Source organism: Muscardinus avellanarius (genome assembly GCF_963383645.1).
Source record: "Muscardinus avellanarius genome assembly, chromosome: 13".
In the NCBI taxonomy this organism is placed as follows: Eukaryota; Metazoa; Chordata; class Mammalia; order Rodentia; family Gliridae; genus Muscardinus; species Muscardinus avellanarius.
In genome coordinates, this window is record NC_137799.1 from 95,210,179 (window position 1) to 95,229,025 (window position 18,847).

The window sequence follows — 18,847 nt, forward strand, 5'->3', positions numbered from 1 at the left end:
GCACGGCCGTGTTCTGCTTCTTCACTCTGTTCCAGAGACATCACACTGCTAGGAACGTAGGTCCAGAAGTAGTCACTACCCAGAAATGGGCAAACGCTAGGCTTCCGCGCCTCTCCCTCCCCTGCCAGCTCTGAGAGCTGGCTGCTAAACATTCTCTACGGATTGGGGCGGCTGGGGCCGCTGTGCGCTCTGCCTGCAGCCGCCTCCATCACAGATTTGACTGGGTGGCCTTCGTCTAAAGAGTTCTCCGGAGAGAGCGAGTGGATGTATTTGATAAATTTTAGTTATGAAGACAAAATGTGAGGATGTGCGCTCATCGCTATGAAGACACGCAGACGCCCTTTCCTTTTTGGGTGGGATTTTTCCTTTCTTACCTAAGAATGACTTTGGAATAATTTTCATTAACATCAAGTCAGCAAAATGAAGTGAATTTAAAAAACAAAATTCGCCCGCACACCTGGGATGCCCGCCATGAGCTGTCGTGCTTAAGGGATATACGTAAAGCGCTCAGCGGCACGCGTGGCCATGTGTGCGCCGGATAGATATCCGCAGGGTTTAAGCAGCTGCTTCTGACTGGCGGTGACGTTCCCTACCCCAGCCACAGGACAGAGAGCAATCTCAGTTCTCTTTGCTTTTAAAAAGGTCAAGGGTTGGCTGGGCGTGGTGGCGCACCCCTGTCATCCCAGTATTTGGGAGGCCGAGACAGGAGGATCACAAGTTCCAGGGCAGTCTTAGCAAATAGTAAGACTCAGCAACCTAGCGAGCCCGTTTCCAAATAAAAATAAAATATGGCCGGGGTGGGGGAACTCAAAGGTAGAATGCTCTGGGTTCAATTTCCCAGTGCCCCCCCAAAAAGAAAGGAATGAGGAGGCGTAGGGAGGAATGGTGAAGGGTCAGGCCAACAGCGTGCTCCTACGATGCATAGCTGCAATGCACTAATAAAGATGTAAAAAGAAATAAAAAGAAATGACAAGCCATTTATAGGTGGGTGCATTATAGGTGGGGTGCATACCTATAATCGCAGTATTCGGGAGGCTGAGACAGGAGGATTCCAGGTTTGAAGTCAGCCTCAGCAACTTAGCAAGATCCTGTCTCAAAAATAAAAAGGGAGCCTGGCATGATGGCGCACACTTACGCTTGTAATCCCAGCATTTGAGAGGCTGAGACAGGAGGATCGTGATTCACGAACAGCCTCAGCTACTACTTAGTGAGGCCCTTTGCAACTCAATGAGACCCTGTTTCAAAATAAAAAAGAATTAAAAAAATAGGGCTGAGGGAGTCGCTGTCGCTCGGAGGTAGAATGCCCCTGGGTTCCATCCCAGTACAGCAATAATTAATTAATTATTAATTAAAAGGGGTTTTTCTCCTTTCTCTCATTCTTTCTCCCTCTCTCCCTCTATCACACTCTCTCTCTCTTGAAATTGCCCACATTCTCCTTCAAACATGTATTGTATTCCTCACTTTCTTAAATAAACCTCTTTGTCTCCGAAAAATAAAAATATATATATAAAAGAATAAAAAGGGCTGGGGGTGTTGCTCAGAAGTAGAGAACATCCTGGGTTCAATCCTTTGTGTGTGTGTATATATATATATACTGAAATAACAATGTCGAGGCCACAGAACCTCGACAAAAAACCGCGGGTAGGAACAGGCCGGCCAATCAGAGACGCCCCGGCGCGCATGCGCACTCGAGCGTACCTTCCTCTTCTTGAAGGCGCCTTTGGCTCCCGGGACAGCTTCGCAGACTCGGCTGATGGCTTCCCTGGGGGGACAGGGAGAGAGAGCCATTTTATCACACCGTCAGTCGGCACTACATAAGCCAGAGACCCCCCACCTGAACGCCCAGAGAAAGCCGCCCCTGCTTCTTTCCGCGTGGACAATGGACACGCGGAGCGCAGCCAGCTCTCCTGCGAGGCCCAGGGCATCTCGGCCCCCGCGGGCTGTGGGCCAGGCCCAGGCGGCCCTGTAAGATCAGCGCCCTTGAAAGCGCTTTGTTTCAAGGCCCTTGGGCCAAGCCTGTACAGAAGCCACCTAGTGACCAGGATCCCGCGGACGGGGCTCGGATGGAGCAAGCCGGACCCTGTGGCTGGACCCCCAGCTTCTGCGGTGATAAACATGTCCCCAACTTCACCATGGCTTCATTTGCCACAGGTGTGAGAGCGATACGCACTGGCGAAAACCACGCTTAGAATTTTAAGTTCCAGTCTTGTGCTCTTAGAATAAACTTTGATTTGTGTGTTAACCATACGTCACTCTGAAGTCTAGAGAGATGCAAACGAGATCTTGCCCCACTCCCTCTCTCTCCCTACTCGTGAAGTTAAAATTGTGTTAGCTTCGCAGATATACATAGGATTGTTTGAACTGATTCCTTTATCAGGCCTCCTCCTCCCCTGCCAATCTCCCTCCCCAAATCCCTTTCCACGTTTCTACTGGTAAGCTTTAGGTTTTAAAAATATTTTACTTTTTAAGCCAAGCATGGTGGCACACACCTGTAACCCCAGTATTTGGGAGGCTAAGACAGAAGGATCACAGGTTTGAGACCAGCCTAACGTAGTGAGATTCTCAGCAACCCAGCGAGACCCAGTTTCAAAAATAAAAAGGGAGGCCGGGCGTGGTGGCGCACGCTTGTAATCCCCGCGCTTGGGAGGCGGAGACAGGAGGATCGCGCAGGTTCGAAGCCAGCCGCGCTGGCGTAAGAGACCCTGTTTCAAAAATATAAAATAGGTCTGGGAGTGTAGCCCAGAGGTAGAAGGGCTTCCAGGAACCCCAGTACCACCAAAAATAAAAAATAAATAAATAAATAAATAAATAAATAAATAAAGGGAGCCAGGCGTGATAGTGTAGACTTGTGATCCCAGCATTTGGGAGTCTGAGACAGGAAGATTAGTGAGGCCCTTTGCAACTCAGTGAGACCCTGTTTCAAAATAAAGAATAAAAAAATAGGGCTGGGGGTGTAACTCAGAGGTAGAATACCCCTGGGTTCTATCCCCAGCACCACAAATAAATAAATTAATTAATTAATTAAAATAAAAAGGGCTGGGAGTATGGTTTGGAAGTAGAAGTCCCCTGGGTTCAATCTCCAGTACCATAAAAAGAAATATTTTTAAGTTTTCTTAGCATGCACTAATCATACATGTTAGTGGGGTTCGGTGTAGGTTCCACCGTGTGCATAAAGGCGCGCTAATTAAACCCTGCCTCCCCGTGCGCCTGTCTGGCCTCTCTCTAGTAATCATAGCTCTGTAAGTAGGGTCCCCGTGCTTCTGTGTCCTCGGCCCGTCCACAGGATCCCCTGAAGAGCATCCAGTGCCCTTTCCACTCACTGGGCTTGTACGCCGAGGAGCACTGTGGTATAAACACAAGCGCATTTGGGAGGAGGAGGACCCCCTGGGCAAGCGGACGAGCCGGAGATGAGGGCCTGCACCTAGTAGGTCCACGGAACAGCACTGGCTACTCCATGCCAGGCCCTGTCCCTGCCAAAGGGACACTGTTGGGGGACTGGTGGACGGGGTCTGTGGCAGGAGGGTGGAGGGCGGGCGGTGACAGACTGGTGGACCGTGGCGACCAGGAAGGGATCGCTTGAAAGTAAACAGCTCGCCTCTGCGACGGCCTGGGCGAGACATGACGAGGAGATGAGCCCCAGAGGGCTTCAAAGTCCGGAGCCCAGAGAGATGCAGGGAGAGCTTCCCAACCCCGCACAACAACGGAGAAAACGTCAAGATGATGGAGAAACCACACGCAGGCATTTGAAAATGCTGACCCCAATTTTTTCTTTTTTGCAGTACCGAGGGTGGAACCCAGGGGCACTCTACCTCTGCGTTACACCCCCAGCCCTACCTTTTATTCTTTATTTTGAAACAGGGTCTCACTGAGTTGCAGAGGGCCTCACTAAGTACCTTAGGCTGTCCGCAAACCGTGATCCTCCTGTCTCAGCCTCCCGAATGCTGGGATGACGAGCGTGCGCCACCGCGCCTGACAGATTTGGATTCACGTATGATCTCAAGCATCATATGTCTCCAGAAAATTACAGGAGAATAAACAGAGTCGTGTGGGAGCCCAGGCCACTGCAAAGTCCACTGTTGATTCAACCTTCTTCTTGAGAGGCCGCGGCTGAGCTCACGTGCCCCCATGCCCTGCCACCTGATTCTCTGAGCACATACGTGCCCAACCCGGGCACACGCACCGATGCAGACACATCAAGCGACTCCAGACATCTTTGGACCCACAGATTGTCAGCAAGTCCTTGGTAAAACCACAAGTGCAGCTAAAGTTCCTACTGGGGCAGGTGAGGCAGGAGGGCCACAAGTTCAAGTCCAGCCTGGGCCTTGTTTGTGTATATATATATATATATATATATATATATATATATATATATATTCTTATTTTGTGGGTCTGGGGATGGAAAACCCAAGGGCATTTGACCTCTGAGCTACACCCCCCTGCCCTATTTTTTATTCTTTATTTGGAAACAGGGTCTCACTAAGTTGCAAAGGGCCTCACTAAGTAGCTGAGGCTGACCGCGAACCGTGATCCTCCTGTCAACCGTGATCCTCCTGTCTCAGCCTCCCAAATGCTGGGATTACAAGCATGTGCCACCATGCCTGGCTGGGCCTTGTTTAAAAAATAAAAAAAGGACTGAGAGTATATATAGCTCAGTGGCAGAGTTCCATTGGTTCAATTCCCAGTAACACCTAAAGATTAAAATAAAATAGAAACAAACTAACTTTCCGACTTCTCAATCAGAGAGGACACAGTGAATCAACACATAACAGTCAACACACAACAAACACCTCTCACCTCCCCATTCACTGTCAGACAACTGTGGGAACAAAGACCTCAGGGCCAGTGGTCAAGAGGGGAGGGCGCCCAGCTCCCACACACCTGCCCCCTGGTGGTCTACCTGGCTCATCTCAAAATAGCCTCATTTATCAGCGTCTTATTAATCATAAGACAACTACAGATATTATTACAAACTAGTGGTAGAGGACCATTAATACAGAATACAAGAGACCAAAGTATAAATTCATAGGAATAGATACTCCAAGCCAGGTATGGCGACGCACACCTATAATCCCAGTGTTCGGGAGGCTGAGACAGGAAGAGCACAGGTTTGAGGCCAGCCTCAGCAATTTAGCAAGACCTTGTTTCAAAATTTAAAAAAAATATATAAGAGGGCTAGAGATGTAGCTCAGAGGTAGAATGGCCCTGGGCTCAATCCCCAGAATCACGTGAAGAAGGAAGAAGGGAAGACGCTGGAGGAAGAGGAGAAGGGGGAAGAATAATAAATACTCCATGGACACAATGATCTTTCTGTTTAAAAAATCTTTAATATCACAGAAAGAAGCACAATACAATAGCAGAAGCGCCTGGAGGGAGAAGAGAAGCCCAAGAGGGCAGAAATCTCAAGCAGAGCCAAGCGCACAAACCCGAGAGGGAAGCCAGCGAGGCCGCTCAGACAGCAAGAGGTGTGGCAGAGCGGGCCTGCGAGGTAAGAGAGAAGACACCGTCTTCAACTGAAGCTTGAACCCAAAGGCATTCTACCTCTGAGCTCCATCCCCAGCCCTGCTTTATTTTTATTTAGAAACAGCCAAGGCGGCCTCCGCAGCTGAGCACCACTGCTTAACGAGGACCGTCTCAGCTTCGCAGTGAGAGAGAGTTGTGTGGACGGAGGGCGGCCACGGCTGCACAGCAGGAGCTAGACGGAACTAGACGCTGGAGATGGCAAAGTGGTAAGATTCATCTTACATATGTATGTTGTACCACAATTAAAAAATAAGCACCAAATAAGTGAAAGAAGAGGTAGAGGAGGAGGGCGGGGAGGAGGAGGAGGAGGAAGAGAAGGAGGAGGAGGAAGAGAAGGAGGAGGAGGAAGAGAAGGAGGAGGAGGAAGAAGAGGGGAAGGAAGAGGAGGAAGAAGAGGAGGGAAGGAGGAGGAGGAAGAAGAGGGGAAGAAGGAGGAAGAGGAAGAAGAGGAGGGGGAGGAGGAGGAAGAGGAAGAAGAGGGGGCAGAGCAGAAAGGCATCCAGATGAGGCTGGCTATGTTGGTCATATGGAAAAGAAGGGCCAAATGACCACAGCCCCATAAAGTCCCACAGAGAATGAATGATGTCCACAGGAATACATGATGTCTCCTGCCTCCCCCACCACAGGGCAGGTGTTCCACGGGGGCTGTTAGAAGCTCCACCAGAGGGCGCTGCAGAGACCGCAGGGTGGGGAGGGGGCGCCGGGGGCAGTGCGGGGACCCTGGGCGCTCTTACCAAGAACACCGGCCAGGGCTGGGGAAGTGGCTCCGTGGTCCAGCACTTGCCTGGCATGTGTAACGTTCTGGGCTCAATCCCCAGCACCTCAATCCATCAATCAATCAATAATCGTTTTTAAAAGATCACCAGCGACAAACCACCTCCCCAGAGGGGCTGGCGGGCTTTCATTCAACCAAGACCATCTCTCTCTCTTAGCTGATATTTTAAGTAGTAAAGAGTAGTTAACTAAATTACAGGAAATTGCAGAGTGGCTAATTGAATTTAATTTTCAGTTCTCAAAGGCTTTACTTCAAAAGAAGTCCTGAGCTCCTTATCTTTAAGTTATCCAGTAAGTCATCATTTTTCAAGATTAGAAGTAGTTAATGAAATGTGAAGGGAAATTGGGCATTATACCAAACAAGAGAAGCTATGCTTTCTAAAATAAATGAATTCCATGCTGCTGAGAACATTCATAAAAATATTCTCATATTCATGAAAAGGCCCTGGGCAGACAGAAAGGGGAAATTATTTAATATTACTTCCCCGGTTGACTGATTGATTGCAGTACTAGGGACTGACCCAGGGGCACTCTGCCCTGAGCCACATCACCAGCCCTTTTTACTTTTTAATTTGAGACAAGGTCTTGCTAAATTGCCCAGGCTGGGCCTTGAACTTGCAATTGTCCTGCCTCAGCCTCCCAGAGAGTTGGGATTATAAGCATATGCCCCGGAGCCTGTGATAGGAGTGTTGCTGTTATCTTTTTGTTTGTTTTTATTTGTTTGTTTGTTTGTTTGTTTTGGGTACTGGGGATGGAACCCAGGGGCACTCTACCTCCGAGCCACACCCCCAGCCCTATTTTTTACTATTTGGAAACAGGGTCTCACTGAGTTGCAGAGGGCCTCACTAAGTAGCTGAGGCTGTCCGCGAACAGCCATCCTCCTGTCTCAGCCTCCTGAATGCTGGAATGACAAGCGTGCGGCACCCCGCCCGGCTTCTCTTTTTGTTTCTTTCATCTAGAGATTCAACTGTCCCAGCCTCATTAGTCGAAAAAGCTACCCTTTCCTGCTATCTTGGCACCTTTGTCAAAAATAAACCGTCATATATGAAAATAACCCCAGCTTCTCCATTCGGTTCCACTGATCTGTATGTCTCTCTTTATGCTGATAACAAGCTAGATAAATTCTCGACCCTGTGAAGGAGGTTGTGCTATTGAGGACCAGAGACACAGAGAACTTCGGTTCCGTGTGCAAGCCCACCCAGGTAAAACGGTACAGAGCACAGACCATCTGACTCCACACCCCCCGCGCCAGGCTACCCCTGACAAGAGCAAAGGGATCCTTCGGAATAAAATATTGGGGTGGGGGATGTGAGCTCAGAGACAGAAAAGGAGCAGTCGGAGAGGTGCTCTGTGGCGTGAGGCCTATAAATACGCGTCCTGCCAGGTGGTCCTCACGGCACGGGACGAGCACCGTGGATTCGCTGCGCGGATTCCATTTAAACTATTCTCAGCCACCAACTCACCCACGGTGTCCATTTTTAACATTTCTAGATGAGTGGGATCTGCCGAGAGAGAAAAAAAAATCAACAGACTCATTTTCCGGGCTGTGGTTTCAGAGATGGTGTGGATGCGGATGGTTCTGGAACTAAAAGTAGGACTCTGGAGCAATGGCTCTCAACGTGGGAGGCCTGGAGGGGCGGCATCGGCCTCCACTGAGCGCTTGTTAGGAATTCGGGTTCTCGTGCCCCATCGCACATCCACTGAGCAGAAACTTGGCCAGCGGCGTGGGAATGAGCCCTGCAGGCGCCTCTGATGGGTGCTCGGGTCTGAAATCGACTGCTCTCGTGGGTGAGACATCTGAGACCCTGTCTTGACCAGAGCTTCGGGGACACAGATCATCCCTGTGGCCCCACTAACCATCCTGCTGGGTTCTTAAAGAATTCCACAGTCCTGTGGGCCAAGTGCAGCGAAAGGTCCCTTCTGTCTGGCGCCCTGTGGCAGGGACAGCGGGGACCTTTAACTTTTATTATCACCTGCAGGAGTGTGCCAGGATGCCCTTGGGGGCTGCCGGGCCTTCCCCAGCCCACTGCTTGAGTTTGTATCTTGAAGCTCCCCCAAAGGCCGTGCGTCGTCTCCTTGGTGGCAGTATTGGGGATAGGGACGGGTGACAGATCTTTAGGAGGAAGGGCTTTCTGGGAGGCCCATAGATCATGGGGGCCTGCCCCCAAAAAGGACCGTGAGACCGGACCTCTTCCTCTTCCTCGCACTCCCTGGCTCATGAGATAAGCAGCTTCACTCGGTCATATACGCCTGCCATGATGCCTGCCGACCACAGGCCCAGAACAGCAGAGCCAATCCGGCCTGAGTTGCGGCCTCCAAAACTGTGCGCCAAGGCAAACTTTTTTTTTTTTTTTTCTCATTTTAAGTTATCTCAGGTCTTTCATTCTAAGAAGTGTGGGCTGGAGACACGTCCGGACCAACAACATTGAGAACAGGGCTGCAGGAACAGGTCGGGCGCTAGCTATTCCGCAACTGCACGGGCCGGAGGGCTGGTCACTCTGCGCTGTCCTTCCCCGCCCCCCACTCAACCTGCTCAGACAGGCTATGAAAATAGATGCACTCCTTTCCCAGGCTGGTCTAACTGAAATCAACAGAGCTGTTTATTTTTTTTTTCTTTTCTTTTTATTTTTTCTTTTTTTGTGTGTGTGGTGGTACTGGGGTTCCTGGAAGCCCTTCTACCTCCGGGCTACACTCCCAGACCTATTTTTACATTTTTATTTGGAAACAGGGTCTCCTAAGCCAGCGCGCGCGGCTGGCTTTGAACCTGCGCGATCCTCCTGTCTCTGCCTCCCAAGTGCGGGGATTACAAGCGTGCGCCACCACGCCCGGCCAACAGAGCTGTTTATTTTGTACAAAAAAAAAAAAAAAAAAGATATTCTGAAATGTCCTAGTCAAGCAGTCTGCTTGTAAAAATCAGATCTATTGATAAGATTCCTTCTCAGATAGAAGGAAGCTGGGGAGCTGCAGCCGCCTCCTCTTCTGTTCTGTGGGCCGGCTGCAAAAGTGTTTATCATAAAGCCCAGTGTGGTGGCGCACGCTTGTAATCCCAGCATTCGGGAGGCTGAGACAAGAGGATCGCGGTTTGCGGACAGCCTCAGCTACTTAGTGAAGCTCTTTGCAACTCAGTGAGACCCTGTTTCAAAATAAAGCATAAAAAATAGGGCTGGGGCCATAGCTCAGAGGTAGAATGCCCCTGGGTTCCATCTCCAGTACTGAAAAAAAAAGTGTTTATCTTAATATGCTCCAAGTGTTGGATTTTCAAAGATGGGCTCTTCAGAATGCTGTTTCCAAAGGGAGGGCCTTGCTAACCTAGCTAGCCTGCCGAACGAGACGCCTCATGAACGTAAGGCACTTACGGGGATTTCTGCCCGTTTAGTAGCCTGCTGCCACCGACTTTCCAGGAGGAATCATTACCACCTTGAGCCGCACGGAGCTCCCTGGGTCTCTCCACCATCACTGGGGCAGGTGTCACCAGACCCGCCCAGAACCGCCCAGACGTCCGAGGTTCCCGGGAGCTCAGGCCTTACCTCTCCTCCTCCCTCGCACCTGCTCCCAGAGGCCAGTCTGGAGCCCAGAGAAATGCAAACACTCTGGAAACAGCACAGACCTCCTGTTAGGAAATGTGACTTCTTCAAACTGCGCTGTACACAAGCCTCCAGCCCCAAACGAACTTGTGATCCAGTGTCCACGCGGCACAGAGATGGCGGGGGGTGGCCACAGACACCCCTCCCTGGCACCGGGGCGAGCCAGGCCAGACCCTCTCTTACAAGTATAAGGAGTATGAGCGTTGGTCGGGGGAGGTATCTGTGAGCACACGCAGTGGGGTGGGGTGCGCTCGCTCAGGGGGTGCTGGGCCTCCAAGGATCTGAGGAGTCTCAGGGCGCAGTGTTTACCTTGGACTTCTTTTATTTTTTTTTTCTCCGAGAGCATTTATAGAAATTTGGAACTCCAGAATCAAGCTTCCCAGGTGAACTCTTGGAAGAGAAGAGGAGGTCAGAGCGGCCAGCGGTGCAGACGTCTGGCTGGCTGGCGCTCCTGCAGTTGAAGACCAGGGCTGCGGAGCCGGTGCGGGTGCTGGTGTGGGTGCGGGTCCTGGTGCCTGGGGTGGGGCGGGAGGAGACCACGCCCTCCACACGCTCAGGTCTCCCATTCTCCACTTTCTTCTTATGGCTGCTGGCTCAAAGTCCTGCAGCTGCCCAAAACCCGGCATGTTCTCCCCAAAATCACCGCTTACAAACCTGTTTTTTTTTTGGTGCTGCGGATCGAACCCAGGGGTGTTCTACCTCTGACTCACACCCTCAGCCCTTTGTGGAGGGGTCGGGGGTGGAGAGGCAGGGTACTGGGGATTGAACCCAGGGGCAGACTACCTCCGAGCTACACCCCAGCCGTGTGGGGCGGGGGAATAGGGGCTCGGGGACTGAACCCAGAAGCATTCTACCTCCGAGCTATACCCCCAGTCCTTTTCACTTTTTATTTCGAAACAGGGTCTTGTAGAGGATTTCGCTAAATTCCTGAGGCTGGCGTCCAACCCGTGATCCTCCTGTCTCAACCCCCAAAGTACTGGGGTTACAGGCATGAGCCACGCATCCAGCTTACCTTCTAACCCAAGTCCCTGGCAAAAAAACATCAGGCAGGAAAGATCCCAGCTTCTCAGCTGCGGTCCCTGGACCTCTCTGGTGGCTCACTCTCTGCCCCGGGTTCCCTTACCCCACCCCATCATAGCTGCAGTGATGTGAGAGCCAGGACTTCAACACTCAGAGAACTAGCAGTGAAGAAAGGCGAGGCCTGGTGACAGGGCAGGGCCTTTGTGTTCCTCTTGGGCGGGCAGGGACGCCCTGAGCCCGGGCAGTGCTCAGACCCCAGCGTACTTCCTGAGCGCTTCCCACTCAGAGGGGAACTAGTCACATGGAACCATTGTGTGCGACACCGAACCCCAGGGGAGGGATTCTCAGGGGCACACACAGGCAGCTTGCTAAAGTCAGGCTCGAGGCCAGATGGTGGCCAGTGTATGTAGCTACAGTGGCCGCTATGGCGACCCAGTGGCCCTCTCAGATCAAAGCAGAGGTCTGTGGCAGCCTCGGCTGGGAGCCAGTGCTCCAGCTCCTCCTCCCTCAAGCCCACCGGGGCCACACAGAAAAGCGAAATCTGTGTCACAAACACAGGGGCCTCCCTCTGTCTGTTTGAACAAGACCGGAAAGTATTAAAACACAGATTTTCCTATTCCCTGTTCCAGGATTTCTATACAACCTTTAACATCACCGTGCGCACTGAGGGTCCACAAAGACAGCGGTTGAGGGCAGCGTGCCGGGGGCCGCACGCATAGCTGGATCTGGCTGCTTTTTGGAAGCAGCTCAGGGAATCTCCCTGTCCTCTGCCCAGCCTGTGACCAAGAGCCCTTGGGAAGCAATTCCCCTCCAGGGAAGCTGCTGTCCCCCCGAGTGCCTCTCTGTTCTCGGGGTACATTTCACCAACACGGGGCCTCTCGGCCCCTCTGTGACTCCCACCCACAGGCTGCCCTAGGGATGCAAAACCACCAAAGGCCGTCACAGCAATGCCACCAAGACTGCCGGGCTCCTTCCCCTGGAGTCCTCAAAGCTGGGCAGAGACGGAGCAAACTTAAACAGTGCCCCCCCCCTCTGCCAGCCCCTGCCCTGCAGAACCCGTCTGTTTTTCTCAACAGCTGTTGAGGCGTGGTTTGTTAACACGCGTCTCACACGGGATGGCAAATGAGTGTTAGGAGCCGTGTTGACCCGCACGCTGAGATTACCATCTCAAACTGGCTTGGCTACCTACATAGTCCTGGCCGAGTGGTACTGATCTGCAAGCAGACAAACTTCCAAGAATCGGAGGGGACCAAAAAGCAGGGCACACTGTGACGTCTTCTTTGTTCCCAGTAATGTTGACCCTTCCCTCAGGTTAACTCCTAATGACCTCTCCCTAAAGCCTATCCCGTGACCGCCTCTCCCTAAGCTTAACCCGTGACCTCCTTGTCGTTTAATCATTTTTACAAATGCTTTGTTTAAACCCTCATTAAAGCCAAGCGTGGTGGCGCATGCTTGTAATCTCAGCATTTGGGAGGCTGAGACAGGAGGATCGCGGTTCAAGGCCAGCCGCAGGTTCTACCTAGTGAGGCCCTTTGGAACTCAGTGAGAACCTGTTTCGAAATAAAGAATTGTAAAAATGGGGCTGGGAGTGTATCTCGGAGGTAGAAAGCCCCTGGGTTTCATCCCCGGTACCGCAAAAATAAAATAAAATAAAATAAACCCTGAGTAAAAAAGGATGCTGGTTGAAGGAGACACAGAAGCTTTTCCTGCTTTTTCATAGCTGCCCCATTTCTCTAATGATAATAATTTTGACTCCAAGCCATTCCATGCGTGGAAACTCCTAACAGCAGCAGCTGTCCGTGGCAGCTAGTGCCTGCCGCAACTCAGCCCAGGCTTACTCGGGTGAAGGTCAGCAGAGCCGGGCCCTACAGCCAGGCGATCCCCAAGACAGCGATTAGGAGAAGGAATGATCGATCCCCTGGGATCAAGGTGTTGGGGGAAGGTTTTTAGCAGCCACTGAGGCACGACATACATAAATGAAGCCAACTTTGCTGAGTAATTTTTAAAGTTATCCTTTAGGAAGAAACCAGAAGTCCATGCCTGGTGCTTTTGAAAGGGTCGCAGCGAACTGAAAATCAGATGCCAAGAACAGCATAAAACTAAATCTAACCTGCAAAAGCACATGATACGGCTGGCGGGGTCTCCAAAACATCTCGGCACATAATTTTTCATTTATATCCAAAAAGTAATCAAATAGGTAGGTTGGACTTTATTTGCATATAAAAATAATTTTTTTTATAGTAGGGATTAAGTCCAGAGGCATTCTGCCTGCAAGCCACACTTCCAGTCTTCTTTTTTTAATTTTAAAACAGGGCCTCACTAAGTTGCTGAGGCTGGCCTGGAATCTGTGATCCTCCTGTCTCAGCCTCCTAAGTACTGCTATTAGAGTACCTGTGCCTGTTAATGATGCCCTTGGAAACAACCGTTCCTCAGACCTGCATAATACAGTCTGAGCCCACATTAGACCTCCCTGCACCTTGTCCGAGAGTATCTTTAGTATATCAGGTAAACTATGGTGGTAAAATTGAATTGTGGCCAGTTTAACACGTAAGCCACCACTGAGGCCTTAAAAGCTCCACACTGGGCGACATCCTCAAGGCATCTGTAGAACATTCTTTTCGTAGATGCTGATGTTGATTTGTGAAATTGTTTCTTTGAGCAATCTCCAGCAATTAACTCTTCTAAGAAGCAGATCACATGACAGAGATGACCCCAGAGACAGAAAGTATCATGGGGACCAGGGCACATGGCTTTCAGAAGTCAGGTAAGACTAGAGGTGCTTCTTGTGCAAGCCCAGAGGCCGACACCAAGGTCCCACATCTGTGAATGGCGCCTGACTCTGACCACTTCATCTCTGCGCTCTTACCGTACCTAAGGGTAGGGACGGGAAAGACCTCCAGACTCCAGCCCCACCAAGGTCTAGCCCATTTGTCTTATTCTTTGAGATTATCCTGGCTTTTCCACTCAGATTCTATCTCGGACGATCCCTAAGAATCAGAAGCTCTTCAAGGGAAAGCTGGAATTTTTTGCTTATTTCCCCACCCCACCCACCAGTGCCCCAGGGCCCCCGAGGTAAATGATCTTTCTCCCTGACCCTGGAGAAGGTCCAGCAGAGCAGACAGCCCCTGCTGCCCAGAGGGTTGTGTGTGCATAAACAGAAGATCTCAATAAACACATCAAGAGCATTAACACGGCAGGAAGTTATCTCAGAAATTCAGAATTCAGTAGGAAAGATCAACAGTACTTTCCCAGTTGACAGCTGTTCCTTTAAGAATGAGCACAGCTCCCTGGGGTTCTCAGATCCCCCAGACACCGTAACCCTTCTTCATTCTTTGGTACCCTGGCGCCTTTTCATGAGCAGAACAAATGAATGGTTGACCATGGAAACAGGCAGATGTTTCTTGTCAACGCTCTGGGTTCAAAATACCATTCCTTTGCCTTTGAGCACCTCTCGTGAGCCACTCTCTACAAGTATGCAAAGATGGATGCCTTGCTCAGCGCAGGAGACTTGTGTGAGTACGTCTCCCTCAGCCCCACCCACGTCTCGTGTGGCTTGAGAGAGAGGGCACCATCACTCCATCACTTCTTGACCACGAACTTCAGTGAGGAGTAAGAGGTCGTAGGAGGGCACCGAGGCCTGCACATCGCTTAGCAGCGCATTTCCATAAATAAGTGCTTTCTGGATTTCAGTCTTGGACTTTGGCTTGCCGTGTTACGGTTTGAATATAGAATGTCACCCAGAAAAGCCATGCAATGTCAGTGCAAAGCTGTTCAGAGGTGAAATAACTGAATCGGGGCTGGGATCTCATCAGTAGATACATCCCCACGTGGATTAATAATTTGAATGTATTTACTGGGTGGCAACGGCCAGCAGGTGGTGCGTGGTCAGAGGAAGGGGGTCACTGGGGATGTGGTCTTGGGGACTCTCTCTGTCCCTAGTTCCCCCTTCTCCTTCTAACATCTGTGACCTGAGAGCAGCTTTTCTCTGCCACCTTGCTGAGATATTTTTCTTGGGGTCAGCCAACCATGGACTGAACCTCTAAAACCACAAGCTCAAATAAATCTGTGGTCCTGTAAGTTCTTCCTGTCGGATATTTTTGTCACCGCAACAAAGCGCTCACTAAGACAGCTTGTTAAGTCAAAGATACCGGACACAGTGGTTTGAATGAAGTAATCAGGAGGCATTTTCCTAGACCACTATCTAGTGGCAAGCAACTCCACAAGTGCCTAAAGCAAAGAAACTCCTTGACCACAGAAAGACAGCATTGCAGACGGTCACAATTTTCTTCTACGAGAGGACTTGACACCGGTATTTTTCTAATGACAAAGTGCTACTGGGATTGGTCTGCTTCTTAATGGACTCCTGTCAATATTTCTCGTCCCAGTTCTGTGCAGTTTACTCTCTGTGTATATTGTTAGAGATTCTCTCTCGACATCTTGATTTTCTTTTATAAAAAGAACACGTTTCCATAAATTTTAAAACCTCAATCCCGTATTAGCATTTCCTGCACGAAAGAAACCAGGAGAACACTCAGATTGCATCATGGGCCTGCGACCTGATTATAAAAATTAAGCCAGTGAGGGCCGAGTGTCCTTTACAGGGCTCCCGCTGAGAGGCCCACGTGGGCAGTCACACCCATGTGGGTGTCCATCACCAGTCTCCAGCACCCGAGGGGGCCATCTGTCCTTCCAGAGCCTTCTAGGTCGTGCACCTATGAGACGTTTCCTTCCTGAGGCAAAAATCACGGAATCCACTTTCACGGGAGCTTACCTGGTGACCTGTGTTCTTGTACTGAAGTCAAGAGACCTCATGGAGCGTAGGACTTCAACACACCCCAAGTACTGAAAGGGGAAGAAACAGAATCATGAGCCCTGGGAACTGGCATGCGGGGCGATTCCTAACTAGAACGAGGTCACTGGGGGAAGCAATGCACATTTCATTATTTCTTTCTCTCTTTTATTTTTTATTTATTTTTTGTGGTGCTAGGGATTGAACCTAGGGACGTTCAAGCTACACCCCCACCCCTATTTTTTTATTTTTTACTTTTGAAAGAGGGTCTCACTAAGTTGTGGAGGGCCTCACTAAGTAGCTAAGGCTGGCTGCAAACCTGCGGTCCTCCTGTCTCAGCCTCCCAAGGTCTGGTATTACAAATGTGTACCACTGTGCCCAGCTAGCAATACACATTTTTGAAGTCACATTTTAAGTCTAAAGACTGTGGTGAGGTTTTGTCCTGTTTCTATGAAAGTAATAATTCATACCCATAAGAAAATATCCTGAATTATTAGATTGGCACTATACTTGACTTTTCTAAAACATATTAGTATTATTATTTTATTTAGATGCACTTTTTAAAAGCTCTTTGAAGTATGACTTATACACTGTAAAATGCAGAAATCGTAAACAATCCCTCAATGTTATTTAAACACATATTTGCCATGAAACCACAGCCCAGACCCAACATTATATTTCTGCTTCTTTTCAGGCTTGTAAGAATTTATACATGCTTTACATTTTTATTGCCGCATAATAGTTACATACATGTACATATACGCACATAGACATGTATGTAGGATTTCCTGCGGCCTATCTGTAGATGTACATAAAATAACTTGATCGATTTCACCCCCCCAGAGCCTTCCCTTAACCTTCTCTCCTCCCTCCCCCAGCCCCCTCTCTCTACCTTACTAATCTCCCTTTTATTTTCATGAGCAACTCCTCTTTTTTTTTACCATTTACTCTTTAGTTTCGACATGAGAGAAAAATACAGTCTTTGACTTTCTGAATCTGGCTTTTTTATCAAAGGCCTTCCACGCGGGGCATGGTGGCACAGGCTTGCAGTCCCAGTACTTGGAGGACTGAGACAAGAGGATCACAGGTTTCAGGCCAGCCTCGGCAACTTAACAAGCCTCTCGGCAACTTAGTGAGACCCTGTTTCAAAATGAGAGAGGGGGGGGAGGGGAGGGGAGGGGAGGGGAGGGGAGGGGAGGGGAGAGGAGAGGAGAGAAGAGAAGGGAAGAGAAGGGAAGAGAAGAGAAGAAGAGGGTGGGGGGTAGAGAGGGAGAGATGTATCTTGAAGGCAGAATGCTCCAGTACCAAAAGAAAAATAAATAAGCTATGGAGACTTAGCCCTGTTATTCCCACCCCTGGTGACTGTCTAGAGACATCTCTGAGGGTTAGGGTTAGGATTACTATTCCCAGGCCCAGGATTACTATTCCCAGGCCTCACCCACAACAGGGAGTCACCCACGCCAGCCCTGAAGAAAAAAGACTACCGTCTTTTGAACATTTTAGCAACATATTGAGTAATTTGCCTTTTAGGCTCGATGCTGGACAAAGAGTGCCTCTGAAATGACGTGGAGACCTGAGCCGTCATGAAATGACAGCTATTCAGAGCATCTAGAATCTTCCCCAGGCTTACGGTCGGTCACCGAGCCCACCCCGCACCTGGCGGCTGGTCTGGAGTGAGGCTCTCGTTGCTACGCTCCCAGCCAATTTTATTTTTATTTTGAAACAGGGTCTCACTACTTGCTGAGGCTGTCCTCGAACCTGCAGTCCTCCTGTCTTAGCTCCCCGAGTACTGAGAATTCAAGTAGAGTCTGTTTTATTTAAGTCTCCCTGAGCCTCGGCACCACCTTCTGGATTGATACGAAGTGTGTGTCCCCATCTGCTGCACACCCGTGTCCTGGGAGACCAGGAATATTGTTACTTGTCTACCCAGCTCAGGATCTTGGAGCCCCTTTATACATGTGGCTGAGGGCTTAGTTACAGTTCACACTAAAAGCTGATAGTAGCCTAAGTTTCACTAGAGTTTACTGGCTCCCCCTATTTCCTATGCTAAGTCCTGAACACACAAAAATTCCCAGTCCGAGTACCCAAAAACTCCCAGTTCTTAAAAAATGGATGGCACAAAAATGGCCGATGGAGCCAAGCGTGGTGCTAGATGCCCGTGTCCTGGTACCTGGGAGGCTGAGACAGGGGGATCGCAGGTTCAAGGCTCAGCAACTTAGCAAGGCTCTGTTTCCAAGGAAGAAAATAAAAGGGGCTGGGGATGTAGCTCAGAGGTATCATTCCCCTGGGTTCCATCTCCAGTACCAACCAAACAAATAAACAAGCCAACAAAATGGTAGATGGACTGTATGAAAACTCAAGTTAACGATATTAAAAAGAATAACTCCAATCAAGTTTCTGAAAGCTTTCTCTGGGCACTAGATGGGCTACAGGAAAACATCGCTGTTATTAAAGATAATAACTCAAGGGCACTGAACACAATTCGCGTTCTGAGTGAGAACTGTTGAGAGTAAAGACACGAGTCCTGGCAACAGGAAAACAGAGTCCTGCTAAAAGAATAAACCGAACTGGCTCGCTGAAGAATTCAAAGACATAATGGGACTGTGTAGGCAAGCCATCAGAAGGAAAAAATAAAATAAAATAACAAGCTGCAATTTACCATGGCCCTAAAAGAAAACTCAATTCATCGTGGGGAACAAGAGGAAAATAGATGAGAACTGTAGCTCCTTCCACACTTAAGGGCACAAAAGCCGGGATCTTGGCAGAGCGTCTTGCCGGGTACGGACCCTGCCCTGCACCTGTGAGTCTGAGCCGCCGTCCGGTGCGGGCCGGGGCGGGGGTCCGCTCTGGCTGTCACCAGCTGCGACTCTGCGGGTCCCAGCTGGCCCCGGAGAGCCAGCAGGGGCTGGTCCCGTCCCCAGCGGCCGAAAGGCGAGGGCCTCTGCGCTTCTCCCCAGGACGCTCAGAGGCTGCCGGGGACCGGGGGCACGCGGTAGGAGCGGGATTGCAGAAGAGGCCACGGCCCGAGGACAGAAGTGTCCCGCCCCTGCCTGTCACTTGGGGCCTCCAGGGACCCAGGGGCGGTGGCTTCTGCGAGTTAGTGATGTCACCCAGGGCAGATGAGGAGCTGCAGAAGAGCCAGAAAGAAAGAGTGGGCCCT

General features: G+C 50.2%; 1 protein-coding gene across 1 annotated transcript in view; it reads right to left on the minus strand.

Moving 5' to 3' along the window:
- The window catches only part of SHC3 (SHC adaptor protein 3), a gene marked incomplete at both ends in the record, with an annotated part of 85,568 nt that overhangs the window by 44,603 nt on the left and 22,118 nt on the right, over positions 1 to 18,847 (minus strand). The window contains 2 exons of the mRNA XM_080708602.1: positions 1,699 to 1,762; positions 15,670 to 15,740. Of these exons, the coding sequence (XP_080564728.1) occupies positions 1,699 to 1,762; positions 15,670 to 15,740 (135 nt within the window). The remainder of the gene's footprint in view (positions 1 to 1,698; positions 1,763 to 15,669; positions 15,741 to 18,847) is intronic.